This window comes from Danio rerio, chromosome 20 (genome assembly GCF_052040795.2).
Source record: "Danio rerio strain M-AB ecotype USA chromosome 20, GRCz13ab, whole genome shotgun sequence".
Classification (NCBI taxonomy): domain Eukaryota; kingdom Metazoa; phylum Chordata; class Actinopteri; order Cypriniformes; family Danionidae; genus Danio; species Danio rerio.
The window spans coordinates 56,055,123-56,077,105 of record NC_141040.1 but is presented as its reverse complement, the minus strand read 5'-3'; the positions used below and the strand labels follow the sequence as shown (position 1 = coordinate 56,077,105).

At 39.8% G+C, this 21,983-nt stretch overlaps 1 protein-coding gene and 1 long non-coding RNA gene across 12 annotated transcripts in view; one reads left to right on the top strand and one right to left on the bottom strand.

Annotated features, from left to right (window-relative positions):
* Positions 1 to 21,983, bottom strand: part of taf1a (TATA box binding protein (TBP)-associated factor, RNA polymerase I, A) — a 60,870-nt gene that overhangs the window by 1,670 nt on the left and 37,217 nt on the right. For 6 of the 10 annotated variants that reach the window (XM_087297634.1, XM_087297636.1, XM_087297633.1 and 3 more), the window contains 6 exon segments: positions 21,697 to 21,895; positions 16,011 to 16,126; positions 13,309 to 13,467; positions 13,163 to 13,229; positions 6,554 to 6,677; positions 2,806 to 2,963 (listed from right to left, as the gene is read on the bottom strand). In XM_087297634.1, coding sequence (XP_087153760.1) covers positions 2,806 to 2,963; positions 6,554 to 6,677; positions 13,163 to 13,229; positions 13,309 to 13,467; positions 16,011 to 16,126; positions 21,697 to 21,895 — 823 coding nt within the window. 10 annotated transcript variants of the gene reach the window in all.
* LOC141379470 (uncharacterized) overlaps positions 1 to 21,983 on the top strand; it is a 40,296-nt gene that overhangs the window by 9,930 nt on the left and 8,383 nt on the right. The window contains exons 1-3 of one of the 2 annotated variants that reach the window (XR_015519112.1): positions 16,914 to 17,428; positions 18,176 to 18,292; positions 18,469 to 19,086. The exons of the other annotated variant lie outside the window; for it this stretch is intronic. This is a non-coding gene — a long non-coding RNA (uncharacterized LOC141379470). Of the gene's footprint in view, positions 1 to 16,913; positions 17,429 to 18,175; positions 18,293 to 18,468; positions 19,087 to 21,983 lie in introns of those variants that run through there. 2 annotated transcript variants of the gene reach the window in all.

The following is a 21,983-nucleotide window of genomic DNA, read 5'->3' as shown; positions in this document are numbered from 1 at the left end:
TCAGCGGCTAATATAGCCGGAATCAGCTGAGGTGAAAAGACACCGAGCAGCGAGACCTAGGGGTCACTCAAGTGGCCACGTCCATAATCATGCAGGCTTAATAGAACATCAAGTTTTTTTTTTTTTTTTTACAAATGAGTTATAAAAAAAATCCCCCCCTCACAGTTGTCATGAAGGGTAATCATAGCTATATACACCAAAGCCATCTTTTGTACGGGGATGTAAACATGTTTTAATCAGCTGTAAATATGGCCAATTTCCCACTGCAGTCAGAAATCACCTGGACTTCCTGCAGTTCTCCTGGACTTGATTTGCAGTTTCAGTAACTTCAGTACTGGCTTCCCGAGGGAGAGCAGGAAGTTGGCGCTTGGATTGTACGAATTCATATGAATTAGCCACTAAATCAAAAAGCTATGAATTGCTGTGAGATTGTGTTGTCCTCAGGATCCAGCTCTATGTTTTATGTTGATTGTATTAAAACAAAGAAAACAATCTGAAGTTGTTGTTTTTAAGTTATATATACCATGATTTTACCAGGCCAGCCCACTTGGGATTAGATTTTCCTCCATGTGGCCCCTGAGCTAAAATGAGGTTGACACCCTTGAGCTAAACAATCCGTGCTCTGACATCAAAAGAAAATGGGTGCAGGCCAAAAGTGTTAGTGTGAAAGCACCCTGAGTGTTTGTTTGAACCAGATCCTTTGGTTAAAGGGTCACGAAACACCAAAACACATGTGTTTGAGCTGTTGACAGTGGTATATGTGTCCCACACTGCTAAAAACACTATCAGGACACCTATATTTCACTAAAAAGTGTAAATTGGTTGTTTTTTGCGTTATTTTAAGCAAATTCGTACTTCCGGTTTGAAACTAATTTTTGAAGCTGCGTCACGGTCATGACATAATAGCGTGTATTCCAGCGTGCAGACTGGACGTCTGTGCCTGTGAGTATAGCTGCGTCCCAAATGGCACACTATACACTATGCACTCATGCACTATGTACTTATGCACTTACACACTCAACAGGATAGTATATGTATGTAGTGTCGTCCCAAATGGCACACTAATGTTTTTTTTACTAAACGGAAATTCAAACCGTTTCCCTGATGACGTTTGACGGTTGCCAAATTAGTGAAATAAACGACCGAATTATCAAATAATACCTATCGTGAGAATTGCCGCATTCACCATCGGGAGGCGCTATAATCACTCTCGTAGGAGAATTTTGCTTTCACTATCCAAAATAAATAAAGTTATCCAACATGTGCGTCCGATAGCTCCGCCCTTTCCGCTACGTAAGCAAACCTGCGGTCGTTGAGTGCGTGAAGTGTCCATCAATACACACTTCATTTTAGCGGCTGAATGAGTGCATCATCCGGGTAATTAAAGTGCACTTATTATTTTAAGAGTTTTCAGTGTGAACACACTACTTACACTATTTATACTACAAAATGGCGTAGAATAGTGCATAAGTATGCGATTTGGGACGCAGCTTGTGTCTTATTACGTCTTACAGTGTGTTGCATTAATGCATGAGTAAGGCTTGGTTCAAACCAATCAGCGCGCTCTATTGTGCAACTTCATTAATATTCATTACTGTCACAGTGTTTAGACGACAGAGACGCCACGTTGTGTTGGCAAAACAAGCGTGAAGTGTTGCTTTTATAGTTTGCTGCAGTTAAGTTTTGTTTTCATTTTCTCTCTGTGAGAGCTCAGCTGGAGTCACGTGTGGATTAACAGTGTACGCGACGCTCGACAACAATAACTTACGTGTCTAAGGAGGATTATTGTTTACCTGAGAGCTGTTCTCATCTGCAAACGCTGAAATCCGGATACGCTTGTAGTCTTCTCTTCATAAAGACGCGGCTCTAGTTGCTGGTGATTGTCCTGTCTCTACAGATTTGGTAAGTGAGCGACCAGTGCTCTTTGTTTATTCAGTTTGTTCGTATCGAACTAAGTTAACTATTGCACAGAGTGTAAACATGTTAGCACTACAACCAAACTTTAACCTCATGTAGGGTTTTTACCGCATTTTGTAACCGGAATAACACAAGCGGCTTTCTGACACTACCTGCCGTGTGCATCTAAGTTTCCGGGAAATGCGGAGGTTTTTTTCTCTCATTCGCCGTGCGGTATCAAACATTGCATGAAAAATACACGCTTAGAGCAGTTCCTCCAATCAAATATAACGTGTGTCGAGAGGGGCATGAATGAATTCCCTGAATGAAAGAGCCAAACTGCAGTTAAAGTCCAACGTTTAATAATTTGGCAAATAATTCGACTACAGATGTCCATGTAGGTTAAACACCATCACTTTCTATTTTGACTGAAACTCGCGCGTGCCCAAATAGACACTCCCACACCCTCCCACTTTAGTTCCTCCGACACTCCCCCCTAAACAGAGCTGGACACGCCCACTTTTCTGACTTTTTCCAAAGTAGAGGTGTGAAAACACCCTGCTGAAACGAGGGGGTTTCATGGCCCTTTAAGTGTGCAACCCCACTTACCTAGATTGCCCATGAGTTGTAACAGTATATCGACATTGATCTCTCCTCTGGAGGCTGTTATCAGTCTCACACTATTTTTGTCTATTTTCTGAATGTTGTGATAACACCATGGTGGAGTTGTTCTGTTATTAATTCAGCAAACAGGATTGTAAATATAATGAGTTGTTGCTCTCTCTCATTCACTGTGCTCTGAGTTTACCAACTATGACGACTTCTGCTGCTGAGAAACCCACAAATGTGAAAAGGCTCAACTATACACTCGTGGAAGTTTTGGACCTGCTCTACAGTGATATACTCAGCTGTTTTCATTGATGATCCTCAGACAGTCCTTCTTGATGATCATCATAAGTTTATGGTTGTCCATCCAGTCTTTGAGGCTGAGGAAGTCTCTGAAGTGTAAAGGTACCCAGAGCGAACGCCGCACCTTCCACTCCTTCTGTATAATCTCCTGCCACTTCCTGAAATCAACGTCAACACAACCAATGAGCAACAAAACACAACTGACACCTACTATTTATACAGCTGAATGCAAAAATATACACCCTCCTGTGAATATTTCCCAAATGCTGTTTAATTTAGACCCAACTTCCTAGCCCATTCTGTGGAACCTAATCTGCGCTCAAGTATTTTTGAAGCCATATCAATATACAGATGAAGCTGAGAGGATGGTACATTTGAGAAGTGTTCAGATCTACTACAGGGTTCAACGCTAAGGATTTTTTATACGGGTCCAATCAGGCCATTGGTTGAGATTTTTACTTAACAAAATTTTCACTGGCCCCACCAAAAAAAAAAACTAAAAAGTTAATAGCTATTTCTTAGCCACATATTTTAAATAATGGCAAAATTATGCCTGTGAATCTAGAATTTAAACATTTTAAATATGTCAATAAATGAACAATGAGCAAAATTCTAGATTTTATGCAAATGAAAGAGCGGTATGAAAAATGTGCTGGTATTTTAATGCAATTGTAAATAATTTTTATAAAAATGGCTTGCCAAACTGACAACTGTTTTTTGTTTTAATTTTTTCAGTTTCTAAATTTTGTTCTAATGTAATTGTCTGCTTCTAATACTTTAGAAACAGACGTTTTCATTGTTTACAGCCTCATTGTTTAATTTTGCCGCCATGTTGCCATCTTTTCGCTGTACTGGTTGTACAGGTTACAAAAAAAAAAAAAACGTGCTCAACTTTACTGGCCGATAGGGGCCAGTAACAATCCTGTCTACTGTCCCGAGTGTCTTTCATGCTGGCCCTGGGCCACCGGGCAGTCTTTATTGTTGAGCCCTGTACTATGTGGGGATTTTCATTTGTGTGATTTCCTTATCTTTAAATTGTTCAAAACCTGAGTTTCTGTCTTCTCACACAAAGGAAGATATTCTGAAGAATGCTCGTAAAAACGCCATTGACTTTCATAGAATCTTTTTGTTCTTACTATGGAGGTCAATGGCAGCTTTTATCCAGCATTCTGCAGAATATCTTGTTTTGTGTTAAACACAAGAGAGAAACTCAATAAAAGTTGATCTTTATTTGAGTGTAAGTATACAGAGAGGAAACTTTTTTTGGTGTATTTCCCTTTACATAAATAAATAAATAAATAAATAAATAAATAAATAGTGTATTTTTTCCCCTTAAAGGTTTTGTGAAAATAAAAATGTATAGTTTTTAAGATGTTCGTTTTAAGGATTTACACCCACTGGCCACTTTATTAGGTACACCTGTGCAACTGCTCATTAACACACATTTCTAATCAGCCAATCACATGGCAGCAATTCTATGTATTTAGGCATGTAGACATGGTCAAGAGAATCTGCTGCAGTTCAAAGCGAGCATCAGAATGTGGAAGAAAGAGGATTTAAGTGACTTTCAGAGACAGAAACACAATTTTCTACATCTTGTTTATATACACTATGAACAGCAGCTATGCTAATTATTCTCTTTATTCTCCATTTCCACCTGGGGATACTCATGCCGAGGTTCTCAGATTATGCAGAGTCACTGATTGGACCCAAGACCAGCGAGGAGATGATCCCAAGGTTTCCATATCCGGGACCAGGCCGTATCCTGAGCTGCTGCTGCTGCACTGTTGGTCATGGGGGAGTGGAGAGCATGAGACTGATTCCAGTGACGCTCCAGGGACAGACGAGTCTTCGCTGAGGCCAGCTTCCAGCCTCCACCGCTGAGACTGCAGCTCTGCACCAGACGTTTGGCGGCGGAGAAATTAAAATGGTCGTGCCCAACTGAGTCTGGTTCTCTTAAGGTTTTTTTTCTTCACTCTCCTATTGACAAAGTTTTTTTTCCCTTTTCACTGTCGCCACTGCCTCGCATGGTTCAGGATCTGAAAAGCGGCACATCGATGAATTTGCTCTTCAGTGTTTGGACTCTCAATAATGACTTCAAACCACACTGAACTGAGCTAAACTGAACTGAACTTAAACACTAAAACTGAACTACCCTGATCCAGTTACTATGACCATTTCTGTGAAGCTGCTTTGACACAATCTACATTGTAAAAGCGCTATACAAATAAAGCTGAATTGAACTGAATTTAATTGAACTTTGAACGTGGCATGGTTGTTGGTGCCAGACGGGCTGTTCTGAGTATTTCAGAAACTGCTGATCTACTGGGATTTTCATGCACAACCATCTCTAGGGTTTACAGAGAATGGCCTGAAAAAGAGGAAATATCCAGTGAGCGGCAGTTCTGTGGGCGCAAATGCCTTGTTTAAGCTAGAGGAGAATGGCCAGACTGGTTCCAGCTGATAGAAAGGCAACAGTAACTCAAATAAGCACTCGTTACAACCGAGGTCTGCAGAAGAGCATCTCTGAACACAACACGTCCAACCTTGAGGCGGATGGGCTACAGCAGCAGAAGACCACACCGGGTGCCGCTCCTGTCAGCTAAGAACAGGAAACTGAGGCTACAATTCACACAGACTCACCAAAACTGGACAATAGAAGATTGGAGAAACGTTGCCTGCTCTGATGAGTCTCCATTTCTGCTGACACATTCAGATGATCGGCTCAGAATTTGACATCAACATCATGAAAGCATGGATCCATCCTGCCTTGTATCAACCATTCAGGCTGGTGGTGGTGGTGTAATGGTGTGGGGCAGATTTTCTTGGCACACTTTGGGCTCATTAGTACCAATTGAGCATGGTGTCAACACCACAGTCTACCTGAGTATTGCTGCTGACCATGTCCATCCCTTTATGAGCACAGTGTTTCCATCTTCTGATGGCTGCTTCCAGCAGGATAACACACCATGTCATAAAGCGTGAATCATCTCAGACTGGTTTCTTGAACATGACAATGAGTTCACTGTACTCAAATGGCCTCCACAGTCACCAGATCTCAATCCAATAGAGCAGCTTTGGCATATGGTGGAACGTGAGATTGGCATCATGGATGTGCAGCCGACAAATCTGCAGCAACTGCGTGATGCTATCATGTCAATATGGAGCAAAATCTCGGAGGAATATTTCCAGTTTCTTGCTGAATCTATGCCATGAAGGATTAAGGCAGTTCTGAAGGCAAAAGGGGGTCCAACCCGATACTAGTAAGGTGTACCTAATATAGTGGCCGGTGAGTGTATATATGCTTCAAAACATTAAGAAATTTACATGTAGGATATATAAACCTTGATATACATCCAAAGCTTACAGTTTGTCACTTTAGTCTAAATGGATTAATTTGACGTCACCTCATACTTCAGCTTCTCATCAAACCTTCTGACCAATCGAATGCGCTATAGTGTCTGACATGCCCCGCCCTTTTCTTATCATTAGCTTTTCATTTGATCTGCTTGAGCTCAACCACTCTCACTGGCAGAGCTGTGAGAAATACAAAACACTATTGACTGTTCTTTTAAAAAGGGGAGTGGCTACTCTAGGTCCCGCCCTCTCTTCGCGTTTCAGTTGAGATTACGTCAAACATCGAATAAAAATGCATATTTAAAAGCACTTCACCGGACTGTTAACAATGCCATTTTGACTCACTCGGACTTATTTTCCAGAATATTAAATGACATTAACAAAAACTTACTTCTTTCTAATTTTCTTCAAACATGTCAAAAGGCAGTCCCAAGCCCTAATATCAGTTTTCCAGCTGGAAAACTCCAGAAGGTCCATACAAACAGCGAGAGCTTCTTCAGTGTCACTCCTTTCCACTAGAAAAGCAAGCAGAAACACTTTTAAAGTCTCTAATTTGACACATTTCAGGCAGTGACAGTGACGAGTAATGCAGTAAACAACAACAACAACACATGCACCACAGACTACACAGAACATCCTCATAGACTGTGTAACCAATACCAATTCATTAATTCACTGATTTCCCTTCAGCTTAGTCTCCATTTCAGAGGTCGCCACAGTGGAATAAACCACCAACTATACCAGCATATGTTTTACACAGCGGATGCCCTTCCAGCGTACAGGGAAACACTCACACACACTCAAACACTAGGCCCAATTTAGTTCATCAATTCCCCTATAGCACATGTGTTTGGACTGTGGGGGAAACCGGAACACCCGGAAGAAACCCACGCCAACACAGGGAGAACATGCAAACTCCACACAGAAATGCCAAACCAGTGACCTTCTTGCTCTGAGGCGACAGTGCTAACCACTGAGCCACCGTGACACCCCCAATACCAGCTCACTTTGAGAAAAGATGGTTCACACTTATGCCGAGTTCAGACTGCATGATTTTCAAAGTAGTCGTGTCACAGATGTTTTCACACTGCATGACTATCTGGGCTAGCGTTTCGTCGCTGCTTTGTTTACACTGCAAGATGGATCGGCGACAGGGATTTTCACATTGCATGACTTTACTAAAGGAAGAATCGCCGGCCACTTTGTCAAAACTACGTCTCACAGCCAAAAACACGTCGTATATCTTTTGTTATTAACTACATAATGAGAAAGAAGCTTTTAATGGGGTAGAACATGTACATGTTTGCTCATCTGGGTTTAAAGGGAATTAGCCATTTCTCCTCAACGTTGATAATAAACTAATTTCTTTCTGTATGAAACGTCAAACAGACACGGTTGCTCCTGAGTCCTGTCAAACCTCCACTAGTTTTTCCTCCATTTCGTGGGTCCAAATAAACTGAAAAAGAGCTCTTTTAACTTCTCCCCCAGCCTCCCGCTGGCCTGCAGCAGGTATACACACACGCACTCACAAGTGAATGCCGCTCTCTCATTGGCTGTAGGCGATCGCTGATGTTATTTTCAGTCAAAACTCAATTCACACGGCATGACTTGAATCGCCGACAGCTCCAGATATTCAGCATGTCAAATATCTCGCAGGCATCGGCGACTCATCTGTGATTCTCTCAGATCGCGTCTTTGATCGTTCATACTGTGTGATTGTCACTCACGAGCACGAGCACAGATTTGCCTGTGATTTCAGGCATTTGTCGGCGATTTCTCAAAACCTGTCGGCGAGACAAAATCGGGGCTAAAATCACGCAGTCTGAACTAGGTATTAGGTCAGACTGGAATCTGTGTTACCCCTTTGTACTTGCAGTATCTTGCAAGAAAATGTTTTGTTTTGTTCCTCCCCAAAAGTTCCTTCGGTCAACATGGGGATGAATCAGATGATTCATGATTTTTCGGAAAATCTGGAATCCGCTCTGGGATTTTTTGTGGAAATGTATATTAAAAGACTGTAATTTCTGCTATTTTCATTCTACATACAAGACTTGAATTAGTGCAGGGTTTCTATAGACATCAAGTCAAATGTTAGACTTTTTAAGAGCCTTTTAAGACCATATTGAGTTAAATTTCAGACTTACACAAGGCAAAACGCAAACGATTTGTTTAATGGAGAATTAAAAACCTTAAAAAAACATTTGTTACGGTAGGGAAGATAATTAAACCATTTAAATAAGAAAATAGAGTTTATAAATAAACATTTCTTAACTTTTATTGAAATATATTGCTAGGTTTTGGGTGGGTGTTGGGCCAATTGGGTATAGCTTTGTGTGGAGTTTGCATGTTCTCCCCATGGTTATGTGGGTTTCCTCAGGGTGCTCTGGTTTCCCCCACAGTCCAAACACATACGCTATAGGTGAACTGAGTAAGCTAAATTGGCCTTAGTGTATGTGTGTGAATGCAAGAGTGTATGGGTGCTTCCCAAAGATGGGTTGCAGCTGAAAGGGCATCCACTGTGTAAAACGTATGCTGGATAAGTTGGCGGTTCATTCCGCTGTGGAGACCCCTGATTAATCAAGGGACTAAGCTGAAAAAAATGAATAAATGAATGAATAATAATAATAATAATAAACCAAATAATACAAACTTATGTTAGGACAACAAGAAGGAATTAAGCTAACCAAACAGTTTTTACACATTTATGTGAATTAAACATAAAACAATGAACTTGTCACAAAAACCTCTAGAATTGTGTTGATGCAGCAAATTTTAAATAAGTAGTTTGAACAAACAGCAAACATCTTTTTTTTGACTGTATACCATTGTTTTATCATAGAACATTTTTAAATACATGTAAAAACATTATTATAATTCAATATTTTTATCAATTCAGTTTCTAATTTGTATCTATCTGTCACTTCCATCCATACATCAAAAAGATTTAAAATGCTAAATATATGTATATTTGGAAATTATTTAATTATTGGAGATTTTTTAGGTTGCTTAAATTCTATACAAGTTATTGTTTTAATTAAACTAATCAAGCAATTTATTTAAATTTGTTTTAAGATTGCTGATGTTCACAGTAGGTAATGGGATGCCATGGTTCTCAATATTAAACCGTACGGTACGACCTCCACGGTTCAATACGCGCTTGTGAATTGCAGTTTTCTCGGTTTTGCGCTTAAATAATTTATGTGCATTTTATATCTCCCCGAATTGACTGTGTGTGCCTGTAAATCCATTAGCTGAGATGAGGAAACTGTAAAGTTGAATAAACACGACGTTTATTTAGTAAGCACACTTTATTTCGTTCATTCCCTCCTCGCACACACACGAGACATCTTCAACTGAACTTTTTCCCTCATCAACCCCGCCCCTGCGCGCCCCTGCGCGCTTTCTCATTTGTAACCCGGATAACCTTCTTAGAGGTCAACAAAGTAGAGAGATAACAACATGTTAACAGAAACTCCTCCTGGCGAGTAAATATCCAATCACTATGCTCTAAAGTTAGGGGGCGCTTGACCATTATCCCACACTTTAACATGGCGAGCAGCGGTGAAGTGAGGCAATAGTACGAGGAAGCGCCGGCGAAGTGATGAAACAGTACGAGGAAGCGCCGGCATCTTTCAAATCTGTGGTGTGAGGACATTTCGGTTTTGCCGGTAAGTATAATGCCAATAAAAACGATGAACAAAAAATAAATGTGCAAGCATTGTTTTACACGTATAACCATGACTGCACATCTGCAGCGCCATCACCCAGTAATATCACTGTCTAAAGGAAGGACAGCAGAGAAGGTAATAAAGTCTAAACAGCAACAATCCCTCGCTGAATCTTTCAGCAAACAAACCCAACTGGTTCTGAGAGACACATAAAATAACAAAGGCAGTGCGGGTGTTTATGGCTAAAGATTTGCAGCCGTTTTCGGTGATTGGAGATGTGGGCTTCTGTCATCTTATAAAAGCACTCGATCCGCGTTACAGACTACAGTCTCGCAGTTTTTCAGCACCGAGATAGTTAAGAGGGGTTGTTGTTGCGCGCGTGCTGAAGAGCGGTGTTGTCGCCGCGCGCGTTCTGATCAGCTGTGTTGTCGCGCGCGTCCTCAAGAGCGGTGTTGTCGCGCGCCTACTGAAGGGCGGGACCGAAGGTGTGTCGCGTCGCGGGGGCACTTTTGATCATTTTGGAAGGGCACTTTCTATCCAAGACTAAAAAGGGCATGTGCACCGCCCCTAAGGGGGGCGCCAGAGTTCACAGGGGGGGCGCGGGAGAGGATAAGTATTGAGGTAGAAAAAGGCATAAAAATGCTCCACTATTATAAAGGGCTTTGCAATTAATCGAAAATACGATTTAGATTTCGGTTTCAAACGATTATAAAAAAGCATTAATCGAGATAAATGATTATTGCATCATATTTTGCCACGTTCCAGTTGTACACGTGTTGCTCTTAACAATTTATGTCTAATAATAATTTTCCATTACCTTTTAAAGAATTTAATGCTGTGCAAAAAGCAATTCCGTTAGGCCTAATTCAACTTATAAAATCACATTTAATGTTTAATGAAAATGTTATTAAAGAACCAGAGCTGATTTTAAATGGAATTAGTCTATTTGACAACAAATGTAATAATAAATATATTCGACAAATTTTTCAAAATAAAAAATATAATGTTCCTAAAGGCAAATTTTACTGGGCATCCTTCCTTGACACAACAGACTGGAAAAAAGCCTGGCTATTACCTCATAAGTACTGCATTTCCAATAAAACAAAAGAGGTTCATTTCAAAATTCTTCATAAAATATACCCAGTAAACGGTACTTTGGCTAAGTATTTGGAGATTGACAGTTTATGCACATTTTGTAAGAGTGAAGACGAAACGCTGATTCACATATTTTTTCAATGTGAAAGTACAAAAAACTTTTGGAAAAACTTATATCTCCATATAGGTAACCACATTGCTTCTTCCAGACCCTTTCATCTTCAGGATGTCGTTTGTTATTATGGAGGTGGGGCTGATATATCAGAGAATTACATTATTGACTTTTTTATTTTGTATGGAAAATATTTTATCCATAAACAAAAATTCTCCTGTTCGCAGCCTTCTTTTTCACATTTTTTAATAGAAATTGGTGTTTTTATTAAATCTCTTAGATTAGTTAATAATAAGAAAAGTGATAGATTTTTAGTTCTTTATGATAAATATTTTGGAAACAGCACGGTTACATAAGTCCTCCTTTCCTCTTGCTGTATTTGTGTTATGTATGTTTAATTTTATTTATTTATTTTTTTTTTCTCCCTTTTGTTTCTTTTTTTATTTAATTTTTAAAGTTTATATTGTTTATCCTGATCTGTTATTGTCATTGTGTTCTTTTGTGTAAATTGTTGAATTTTGTATGTTTGTTATTGAGGTCAATAAAAAAAAAAAAAAACACGTGTTGCTCTTAAAAGCGCGAAAGAGCTTATGTGTGTGTGCAGCACGATCACGCAGTCAGAAGCATGCGGCCGGTCAGCATTCACTCTCATTCGCACACTGAGACGAGCAGAGGAGCGCAGACATCTAAAGTCATCTTAACGTGAACGCTTTAATGGTCAAATAGGTGTCAAAACGCGGTGTTTAGTGATTATTCATATTAACCCTCATTTGTGTAATAAACAAACGAGTTGAGGATCAAAAGACGTGAAAGAGAAACCATTAAAGAGACAGCGAGAAATATTCCTTCTGCCGCCTGTTTTTATCATTATTAAACAAACATAACAAGAAAACCCTCGCTGCTCTTGACTGAAGGACTGCTGTAGCTTAAGTGTTTTTCTTACAGTGAAGATGCTTAAAGCACAGTTTGTTTCATATTTTTGTTCTATTGTATTTATTTCTCTTTCCTTTGCAGGGTGGAAAATAACTGTATGTATACAGTTGAAGTCAGAATTATTAGCCCTCTTGTATATTAGCAAACCTTTTCCTGCCCAATTTCTGTTTCATGGAAAGAATATTTTATTAACTTATTTCTGAACATAATAGTTTTGATATCTCATTTCTAATTACTGATTTCTTTTTGTCTTTGCTATAATGACTGCACATAATATTTTACTAGATATTTTTCAAAATACAAGCATTCAGATTAAAGTGCAGTTCAAAGGCTTAATTAGAGTAATAAGGCAAGTCATTATAACGGTAGTTTATTCTGCAGACAATCAAAAATAATATTGACTTTAAATTGGTTTCAAAATATTTAAACCTTTCTTTACTCAAGCTAAAATAAAACAAATAGAAGAAAAAATATTATAGGAAATACTGTTAAATTTCCTTGCTCTGTTAAACATAATTTGGGAAATATTTATAAAAAAAAAAAAAAATCTCAGGAGCGCTAATAATTTTGACTTTAACTGGCAATGGTTTTGAATAATCGTGATTACAATTATGACCAAAATAATCGTGATTATGATTTTTCCCAAAATCGAGCAGCCCTACTATTATAAATGTATTTTTAAGTACCAAAAAAAAAATTTAAACACATACTTAAAATTCCAACATAATAGTGAAAATAATTAAAATAAATAACTTTAAATAATTATTTAAATTTTGCTCACTCGCGCAATCTGCTTGTCAACGTGTCGTAAAGGCAAAATCAAAACAAAAATGGCAGACAAACGTAAATGCAGTGATTCTTCAGAGGCGAAGAAAAAGATTAGACAGTATGACAAAGCCTACCTAAATTTTAGTTTTATTGAAGGCCAAGACAAGTTAAAACTGATTAATTTATATTTTCTATACATATTATATATTAATATTACACAAACACACACACACACACACACACACACATATATATACACAGTACATATGTGTGTGCGTGCGTGTGTATTTATATGGTGGGGGGCTCCAATGTTTGTATATGTTCATGGGGGGGGGCCTCAAAGAAAAAGGTTGGGAACCACTGGCTTATAACAACATATCAGTGTGCTAAAAGCAATTAAGCAGTGTGTGTTTTCTGTACGTACATGTATCCAGCAGGAGATTGCAGAGCTCCAGCATCAGCTCATGACTCGGGACTAAAGAGTGCAGAATCTGAACAGCAGGAAAAGCAGAATAAATGAATCCTCCAATGAGAAACTCCACATTTATTCTCCAGCTGAATCTTTCATACCCTCAATGTGCTGATGAGCTTTTCCCTTGGAGCGTCGTGTCTCTTCAGGAACTGGTACAGATAAACATGAGCGTTTGGGTTCGATGGAAACTCCTTGTTGTATGCGTAATTCTCCAAAGCCTGCAGAGCGCTCTCCTCCTGCTTATAAAACTCCAACATCTGCACACAAACATGTTAGAAAAGCTTAGTTAAGTGAGGAATAACGGATTGAATTACTGTAAAACATTGCACACCTGAGGAATAATGATCACTCCGCTTGACTGAATCAACTAGTTTCCAATAATTCAACAGATCAGAGTCAATTATTCTGCTTATATAAAACTCCCCACAGCTAAATCCACTGTTCAGATTTAGTATTCGAGATGTTATTTGTCAGGTTTTTGTCCTCAGACTGTTCCTGTGTCTAGCACTAGATTCTTCCACATTTCCCTCCAAAGTCTTCTGTTGTGTTTGATGTGATTTCTGACTGTTGTAGCTGTGAAATAACTCAAATTAGTGTAGTGATATGGAGCTGTAATGCACGCTAAACCTGCCGGAACTACTTTATCTGTGCACAGGGTTCCTGCATATATCAATGTCAAATTTAAGGCTTTTTAAGACCTATATCGAAATATCAAAAACACGCCAGAGAAAATGTAAAATTACAAAATTAGTGGTAAAATAAATGTATTTATATTGAACAGTACTAAAGATAGGTTAGATGCACCAATAAAATATAGAAAAAAACAAACAAACATCTTCATGCTGATTTATACTTTCACCTGGCACCGCATCACACACCTCACGAAATGGACGAGGCTTTACTTGACACGTTCGCTATTGAGATATTTTTTTAAATGACAGGGGGCGGTCAAAAGAAACACAGTAAAATCAGACGAATAAAAAGAGAATCAATAATATCATTGAAGATGTTTTTTTTGGGGGCCTCTTATTTTGTTTTAACAAACCTATCTCTCAGGTTTTTTCAAACTTTTACAAAAACTTTCTTCCTTTCCCACTTCTGTTGCAATTTCAAGCAAAGAATTATTGATCATCTAGTACGTTCTCCCTATGATCACGCTTGGATGGATCATAAAGATGTCGGTGCAGATATACCTGTTTCTCTTCAGAGTGTTTCATATTCAACTCAAATCAAATGAGGCGCCACGTGAACTGTTCACTGGAGTTTTAAAAAATTCTATTAGCTCCGTTAAGGCGTTATTTCACTGACAAATGTCGTGAGCGCATTATTACAAGTCAAGAGTGCATTCAAGTAATTCGAGCGAGCGAATCTCTTTGCTCGTGCACCGATTTCCTCTGTTTGTGAAATTTTCTCACTCTCAAATACGCACTGCTCTCGCACAAATGTTCTTGCGCAAAAATGTGGCGCGCACCCACAGCGAACCTCCACAAACACAGCGATGATGAGTTTAAAAACAGAAAGCTGATTGGCTATTGCATGTTGATCTCATTTGTAGTTGTAATACCGCAAATTACAATTGGACTATTGAAATAAAGAACTACAACACCACATAAACCTAGCAACAACAAAAAAGAAAAACTTAAAAGAGCATTAGATATAGCATTACATGGACATCAGAAAATAAGACCTGTGCCAAAATATTTAAGACCTAGAACAGCGAATTTAAGACTTTTTAAAGCCTTAAATTTCGATTTTTTAATTTTAGACCTTGCGGAAACCCTGTGTGTATTTATCTGAACATAACCAAACACATTTGAATGCTCATCCGCCGATGCTAGTTTGTTTTGTTTTTGTTTATCTGTTGATTTATGTATGGTTAATTCATACGATTACTTAATGTTGTTTTCATTAAGGTATTAACATTATTTCTAGGGATGCACCGAATATTCGGCCACTAAAAGATTATTATCACCGAAACAACGCGGTCGAAACAGTATGTTGTGATGACGCAATCAGAAACCGCGGCCTGTGCTGTGTATGTCTAATGCAGGATATCTGCGATGTGTCTATTTAATCTATTCAGATGATCTGCACTTCATTGCACAGGTGCTAGATTTGCATAAATTGATTCGCTAGAGCTCTTTATCTCTCACATGGTCGCCCACTGAAGCTGAGCAGGGCTGCGCCTGGTCAATACATCAATGGGAGACCACTGCTGGTCTCACTTACACCACTTCCGACAAAAACCTAGCTTTTCCATAGATGTACGAACACTGGAGTGTTTTAAAGCCGTGATTCATCAGCGGATCACTCGTATGTCAGCTCATAGACAAACCAGCTGATCGACATGACTTTAAAATGCTCCAGTGTCTCTGCATCTGTGGTTACACTCAGTGAACAGCGTTGAGTTCGGTGAACTGATGAGCTTCACAGCCAGTCATTTCTGTTGAGCATGTGAACACAATGGCAAGTTAGCCAACTCTCAGAAACTCTGCTTAGACCAGGGGTGTCCAAACTCGGTCCTGGAGGGTGGGTGTCCTGCATATTTTAGTTCCAACCCCAATTAAACACACCTAAGCCAGCTAATCAAGCTCTTTCTAGGTGTACTAGAAACTTCCAGGCAGGCGTGTTAAAGGAAGTTGTAGCTAAACTGTGCGGGAAACCGGCCCTCCAGGACCGAGTTTGGACACCCCTGGCTTAGACCCAAGCCATTCTTGGAATAAAGTTTGAGAACCACTGCTATAGAGATACAGGAGATGTTTTTTTCATTAAAAAAAAAAAAAAAAGGGTAAGTTCTCACATTAACGTAGCTCAGCACAAACGGGTCCCAGATTCCAGGCAGACTGATGATGTCCTTCAGAGTCACTGACGCCTGTCTGAAGTAACTGTGCATCTCATGATTACTGCTCAGCTCCTCTGACACACAAAACATGCACAACAACAAAATCAACTCACTGTACAGCAGGGGTGGCCAACCCTGTTCCTGGAGATCTACCTTCCTGCAGATTTCAGTTGCAACCCTTATCAAACACACCTGCCTGTAATTATCAAGTGGATTTCAGGTCCTAATTAATTGGTTCAGGTGGGTTTGATCAGGGTAGGAGCTAAACTGTACAGGAAGGTAGATCTCCAGGAACAGGATTGAGCACCCCTGCTTTACAGACATTTCATATGACACAACAAAAAGATTAACGGGGACCTATTTTTACAAGATGTAAAATAAGTCTCTGATGTTCCTAGAGTGTGCGTGTGTGAACTTTTAGCTCGAAATACCACACAGATAATGTTTTCTAACTCTCTGGAACTGCCCTTTTTAGGCTTTGATCCAAAGTTTGGCGTTTTGAACTACAGCGTAATTGAAAAGGAAGCTCTAGCCCTGTTACTGGCACTTCAACATTTTGAAGTTTATTTGGGAAACAATCCTCAGTCCATTATCGTGTACATTAGGCTTGGGCGGTATTTCGGTATTATGGTATACCGCGGGATCTAAAAATAGCAACGGTGTCAGTTTCAATACCGTTATACCGTCATAAAATATTAAATATCCTTTATTTAATGCCTACAAAAACGTATGTGTGGTTGCCATCACGGGACAGTGTGGAGGAGAGAGAGAGAGGAAGAGGGAGAGGGAGGGGGAGAGGGAGAGGTGACGTGACGTGTCGCGCTTCAAAGTGTCCTGCAGTTTGGCAGTTTCGACTGAACAGAAGGGAGACGTAGTTAATATGAACGAGAGGTCTGCATTAGAGATGAAGATCTTTGCCCGAACCCGGCGAGACCCGAAAAAATCCAAATCCCTGCATTAAAATCCATCCCTGCAAAGGTGAAACAAATGATGTAGTAGTAAAAAAAGCGAATTATTACGGCGGTCAAGCCAGTCACTAGCTCAGAAAGAGCGCATTCCAGCCGCAGGTATTTCGCGGTCGCTCATACACTGCGTATTACGGTAGAGCCCTAAACCGCAAGCTGACAGATAAAAAGACGAGGCCTCTCGCTACAATGAAACTACAGTCATGGAAAATTAAATGGATGTTCCTGACTGGTAGAAGATGAACAAACAATCCTACCCAAAACTTGCAAAATCAGCCAGATCAGAACTCTGCATCTCGACCTGTAGCAGCAGGAAAGGGTGTTCAGCTGCTGGACCCCGTGAGCGCAGGACTGCGCTAAAGCCAGTGGATTTAAAAATGTTCCTCCACAAACACACGTAGCCTAATCTTGGTGAGTAAAGGGTTTTTCAATTATAAATAAATATTAATTAAACCATATAATCATAATGTAGACAGAGTATACAGGCTAATGGTGGCATTATTCTTTTATTATTCAGCTTCACCGCCGCCTTAATGCCAGATTGTGAAGAGAAGTTGAGAAACAAACCTTGCAGAGCCTTTATCTTAATTTCGTTATTGCCAAAATACCCGTCATCATTTAGAGTTTATTTTAATTTGATTTGTTAAGAAAGATTTTTTTACATTTGTGTGTTGGCCAATTTAAAGGCTAAGTGCATCTACCTAGACCTATAGAGTGCTGAGATGTTACGATGTTACAGAGGACTTACTTTAGCTATTTCTTTGTTCCAAATTTCAAGTGGCCTATAGCCTAGTCTACGTTTGTTACGAATAAATGATGTTAAAACATATAAATGACTCATTCTTTAAAAAATGCATTAGAGCTGTGTGCATGAGCACATTTGAATATTGTCGGGCTGTAAATGGGTTCGGGCTTTATAAAGCTGTCAATCAAAATGTACCTGTCGGACTCGGGACCTATCGGGTATAATTTTTATGGCCCGATTACAGCTCTGCATTCCCGCTGCAGTACCGCGGGAGCCGGCCAGATTTCTTATGGTGTGGGAGTAAATTTCTGAATAAATCGCGGGAGAGATGTGCGACCATAACCCTTTGGTGTTCCTTTCTCGCATGTCCGGTTCTAACCAACGCTTATTACGGTGGGCCCTTACCATCCAAGAGTACAACCTGGACATTCAGCACAAGAGGGGGAGTGAAAATGTTACGGCTGATGCTCTTTCTAGAGTGTAACTGTGGGGTTCATTTCTGACCCAGGTACCTTAAGCAATGCGATAAGGTAAAACAATCTTGATTACAAACCTTGATTTGTATTCTTAGTGGTGGGGGTGTTACATCCCTTGGATGTATTTATTATTATTATTATTGTTTATTTATGTGTTTACTGCCCATTGGGAGTGGTTATGTTGTGTGTTTCTCTTTTACTTTCACTGTGTGTCTCTGCCTGCTCACTAGGTAGAGTTGATTGGGCCCAGGTGGTGCTCATCATTGGAGCGTGCTGCAGTAATGCGCTGCTACAAAAGAGCAGTGTGTCTCAACCCACGGAGAGGTTCACTTCTCCCCTGCTCCAGACTCGTGATTGTTGTGGTATAGATCTGGTGGGTTATAGAAAGGAGTTTCTATAACCCACACACATGACATGATGGAAACTAATGACTGACAGGGGTGAGACACAGGTGAAACTGATGAACATTAACAAATGGCGGGAACATGATGAAAACAAACACACATGGAGAATAAAAGCATGAGTTAATACTTCACACTAGAGGATTTTAAGCCTGATTTGAGCCCGATTTGGAAGTTAACGAGCTCGCCGACAGATCAGGCTGTGATCGGGAAGAAATCTGCGGGTGCACGGTGCTCGCCTCTCTTTATGTGTGAACTAATGAACAACGCATCAACGAGGCTCGCTGACGCGTCGCCGACACCTCGCAGACGGAAATCCAACATTCAGCATGCTGAATATTCCAGAGCAGTCGGCCGACTCAACCCCACGTGTGGTCAGATGTAGTGACGAGTTGCAGCCAATGAGAGAGCAGATCAGCATGAGCTCAACAGAAACATCTGTGATTGGTCAGAATGGGCATCAACGCACTCGCTTAACATATACATTAAAAGTAGAATATATTAATATTATTAATATTAATATTATTATTATATTAATATTGGAAATAGAATTCTGTAACTATTAGAATTACCATACTATTGAGATATTAAAATTAAGCTTTGAATGTCTGGCATCATATTTAATGACACCATTACCCTAAAAATATAATCTTTTTTTGGTAATACAGCCTATAAATATGTAGTTAAGATACTAGAACACGCAAAGGTCTTGGCTTTCATTTTCACTTTCAAACAGGAGCTATTTAACAGCACAGAATATGCTGTTTTGAAAGATATCTGAAGTAAATTGATGTTTTTGCCATCAGAAAGTTTTGTTTATGTTAGCAGGAAGTTGCTAGGCAAAAAATGCACACATATTTAAAGTCACAGCGAAAAGTATCAGACATGCATGCAGTCATTTTGACCAATATGGTAATTTAAGGCAGAAATGCTCAGTTCTTTACTGTTTTGTAATAAAAAAAAAAACAATGTCAGAAAGAAAAACACTGATAGTTAGAAAACGGCAGGGTGTTATAGATATGTTAGTTTTATTTCAAAGAGTTATACAATTACAAAAATTAAAAACTCTCTGTGTATCTATCCACTCGAACCTTGCAGATGAGTGATTAATCCTCTGATAAATCAGCTGATTTGACGATGTTTTTAAATGCTTTCTCCAAAGCTTGAAACGCTGTCAGTGATGTAATCGGCACACAAGCAGCCAATAGTGTTCAGCTTTTTCTGACGACTCCTCCCTAAAAATTTCATTGGCTGTGGTTTGGTAGCTTGAATGAGCTGTTGGGGAATGAGATGTTGTCAGATCATGTAGTGTGTGACCCCCCTCTTGTGGATCATTCACAGAGTGTCGCGTAGTGTGAACACCACAGAGATTAAGACACAAAGTCAAGTCATGTAGTGTGAACGGCACAGCGATCTGCTGATGTTTAAAATCCTGTAGTGTGAACTAGGCTTTAAGATCACATGACGAATACATGGAACACAGCAGACTGAAAACAGAGCAAACATTATCTTTGTGAAAAAACTGAGTTGTGACATCGCTTTCCCCCTCTGATGACACGTACAAAGGCAGAATGTCAATTGAAGTGTTCCTGCAGACTATTTATCAAGTGTGATTATAAAAAACAGAATTAGAGGCTGGCTATATTCACACACTGGTGCCACACAACTGCATTTAAACAGCATATAGAAGACATTTTTCCATAATAGGTCCCCTTTAATATTATAATATTATAATATTATATTTATATAGCAGTATCTTAAAGGGCCATGAAACCCCCTTGTTTCAGCAGGGTGTTTTCACACCTCTACTTTGGAAAAAGTCAGAAAAGTGGGCGTGTCCAGCTCTGTTTAGGGGGGAGTGTCGGAGGAAGAAAAGCGGCTTGGTGTGGGAGTGTCTATTTGGGCGCGCTGAATTTCAGAGTCAAAACACACACACACACAGCGGACAATGTGACTGTGTTTACATGGACATCTGTAGTCGAATTATTTGCCAGATTATTAAATGGTGGACTTTAACTGCAGTTTGGCTCTTTCATTCAGGGAATTCATTCATGTCCCTCCCGACAAACGTGATATTTGATTCGAGGAACTGCTCTAAGCGTGTATTTTTCATGCAATGTTTGATACCGCACGGCGAATGAGAGAAAAAAACTCAGCATTTCCCGGAAAACTTAGATGCACACGGCAGGTAGCGTCAGAAAGCCGCGTGTGTTATTCCTGTCACAAAATCCAACACGAGGTTATAGTTTGGTTTTAACTGTTAGTGCTAACTTGTTTACACTCAATAGTTTGTTGGATACGAATAAAATACGAACTGAATAAACAAAGAGCACTGGTCGCTCACTTACCAAATCTGTAGAGACAGGACAATCACCAGCAACTAGAGCCGCGTCTTTATTAAGAGGAGACTACAAGCGAATCCGGATCTCAGCGTTTGCAGATGAGAACAGCTCTCAGGTAAACAATAATCCTCCTTGGACACGTAAGTTATTGTTGTCGCGCGTCGCGTACACTGTTAATCCACACGTGACTCCAGCTGAGCTCTCACAGAGAGAAAATGAAAACGAAACTTAACGGCAGCAAACTATAAAAGCAACACTTCACGCTTGTTTTGCCAATACAACGTGGCGTCTTTGCTGTCTACATTGTGACAGTAATGAATATTAATGAAGTTGCACAATAGAGCGCGCTGATTGGTTTGAACCAAGCCTTACTCATGCATTAATGCATCACACTGTAAGACGTAATAAGACTCACTCTGGCACAGACGTCCAGTCTGCACGCTGGAATACACGCTATTATGTCATGACCGTGACGCAGCTTCAAAAATTCGTTTCAAACCGGAAGTACAAATTTGCTTGGAATAACGCAAAAACAACCAATTTACACTTTTTAGTGAAATATAGGTGTCCTAATAGTGTTTTTAGCAGTGTGGGACACATATACGACTGTCAACAGCTCAAAACATGTGTTTTGGTGTTTCGTGACCCTTTAAGTTTGAATGCACAACAGGACACTTTATGCTAGATTTTCTAATGTCAGTGTATTAAATGTTACCGTTTTCAGACACAGAGGACTTCTTCTCGTTCCAGATCAAGTAATCCAGTAAGCCGCAGTAGGCTGTGATCAGCGTTTTGCTCAGTGATTGAGATCGGGATACCCTTCCATATCTCCAGCTCTCTGCGATGGAAAGCTGCCGTTTGGCTTCATCCATCTGTCCGTTCAGCAGGAGATGATAGCAGTGCTCCAGACTAATCTACAACAATCACAAGTAAACGAATCACATGCTGATAATGATGCAGACTGGGGCGCTCTGCTATTGGAAATACATGCTAGACACTGAA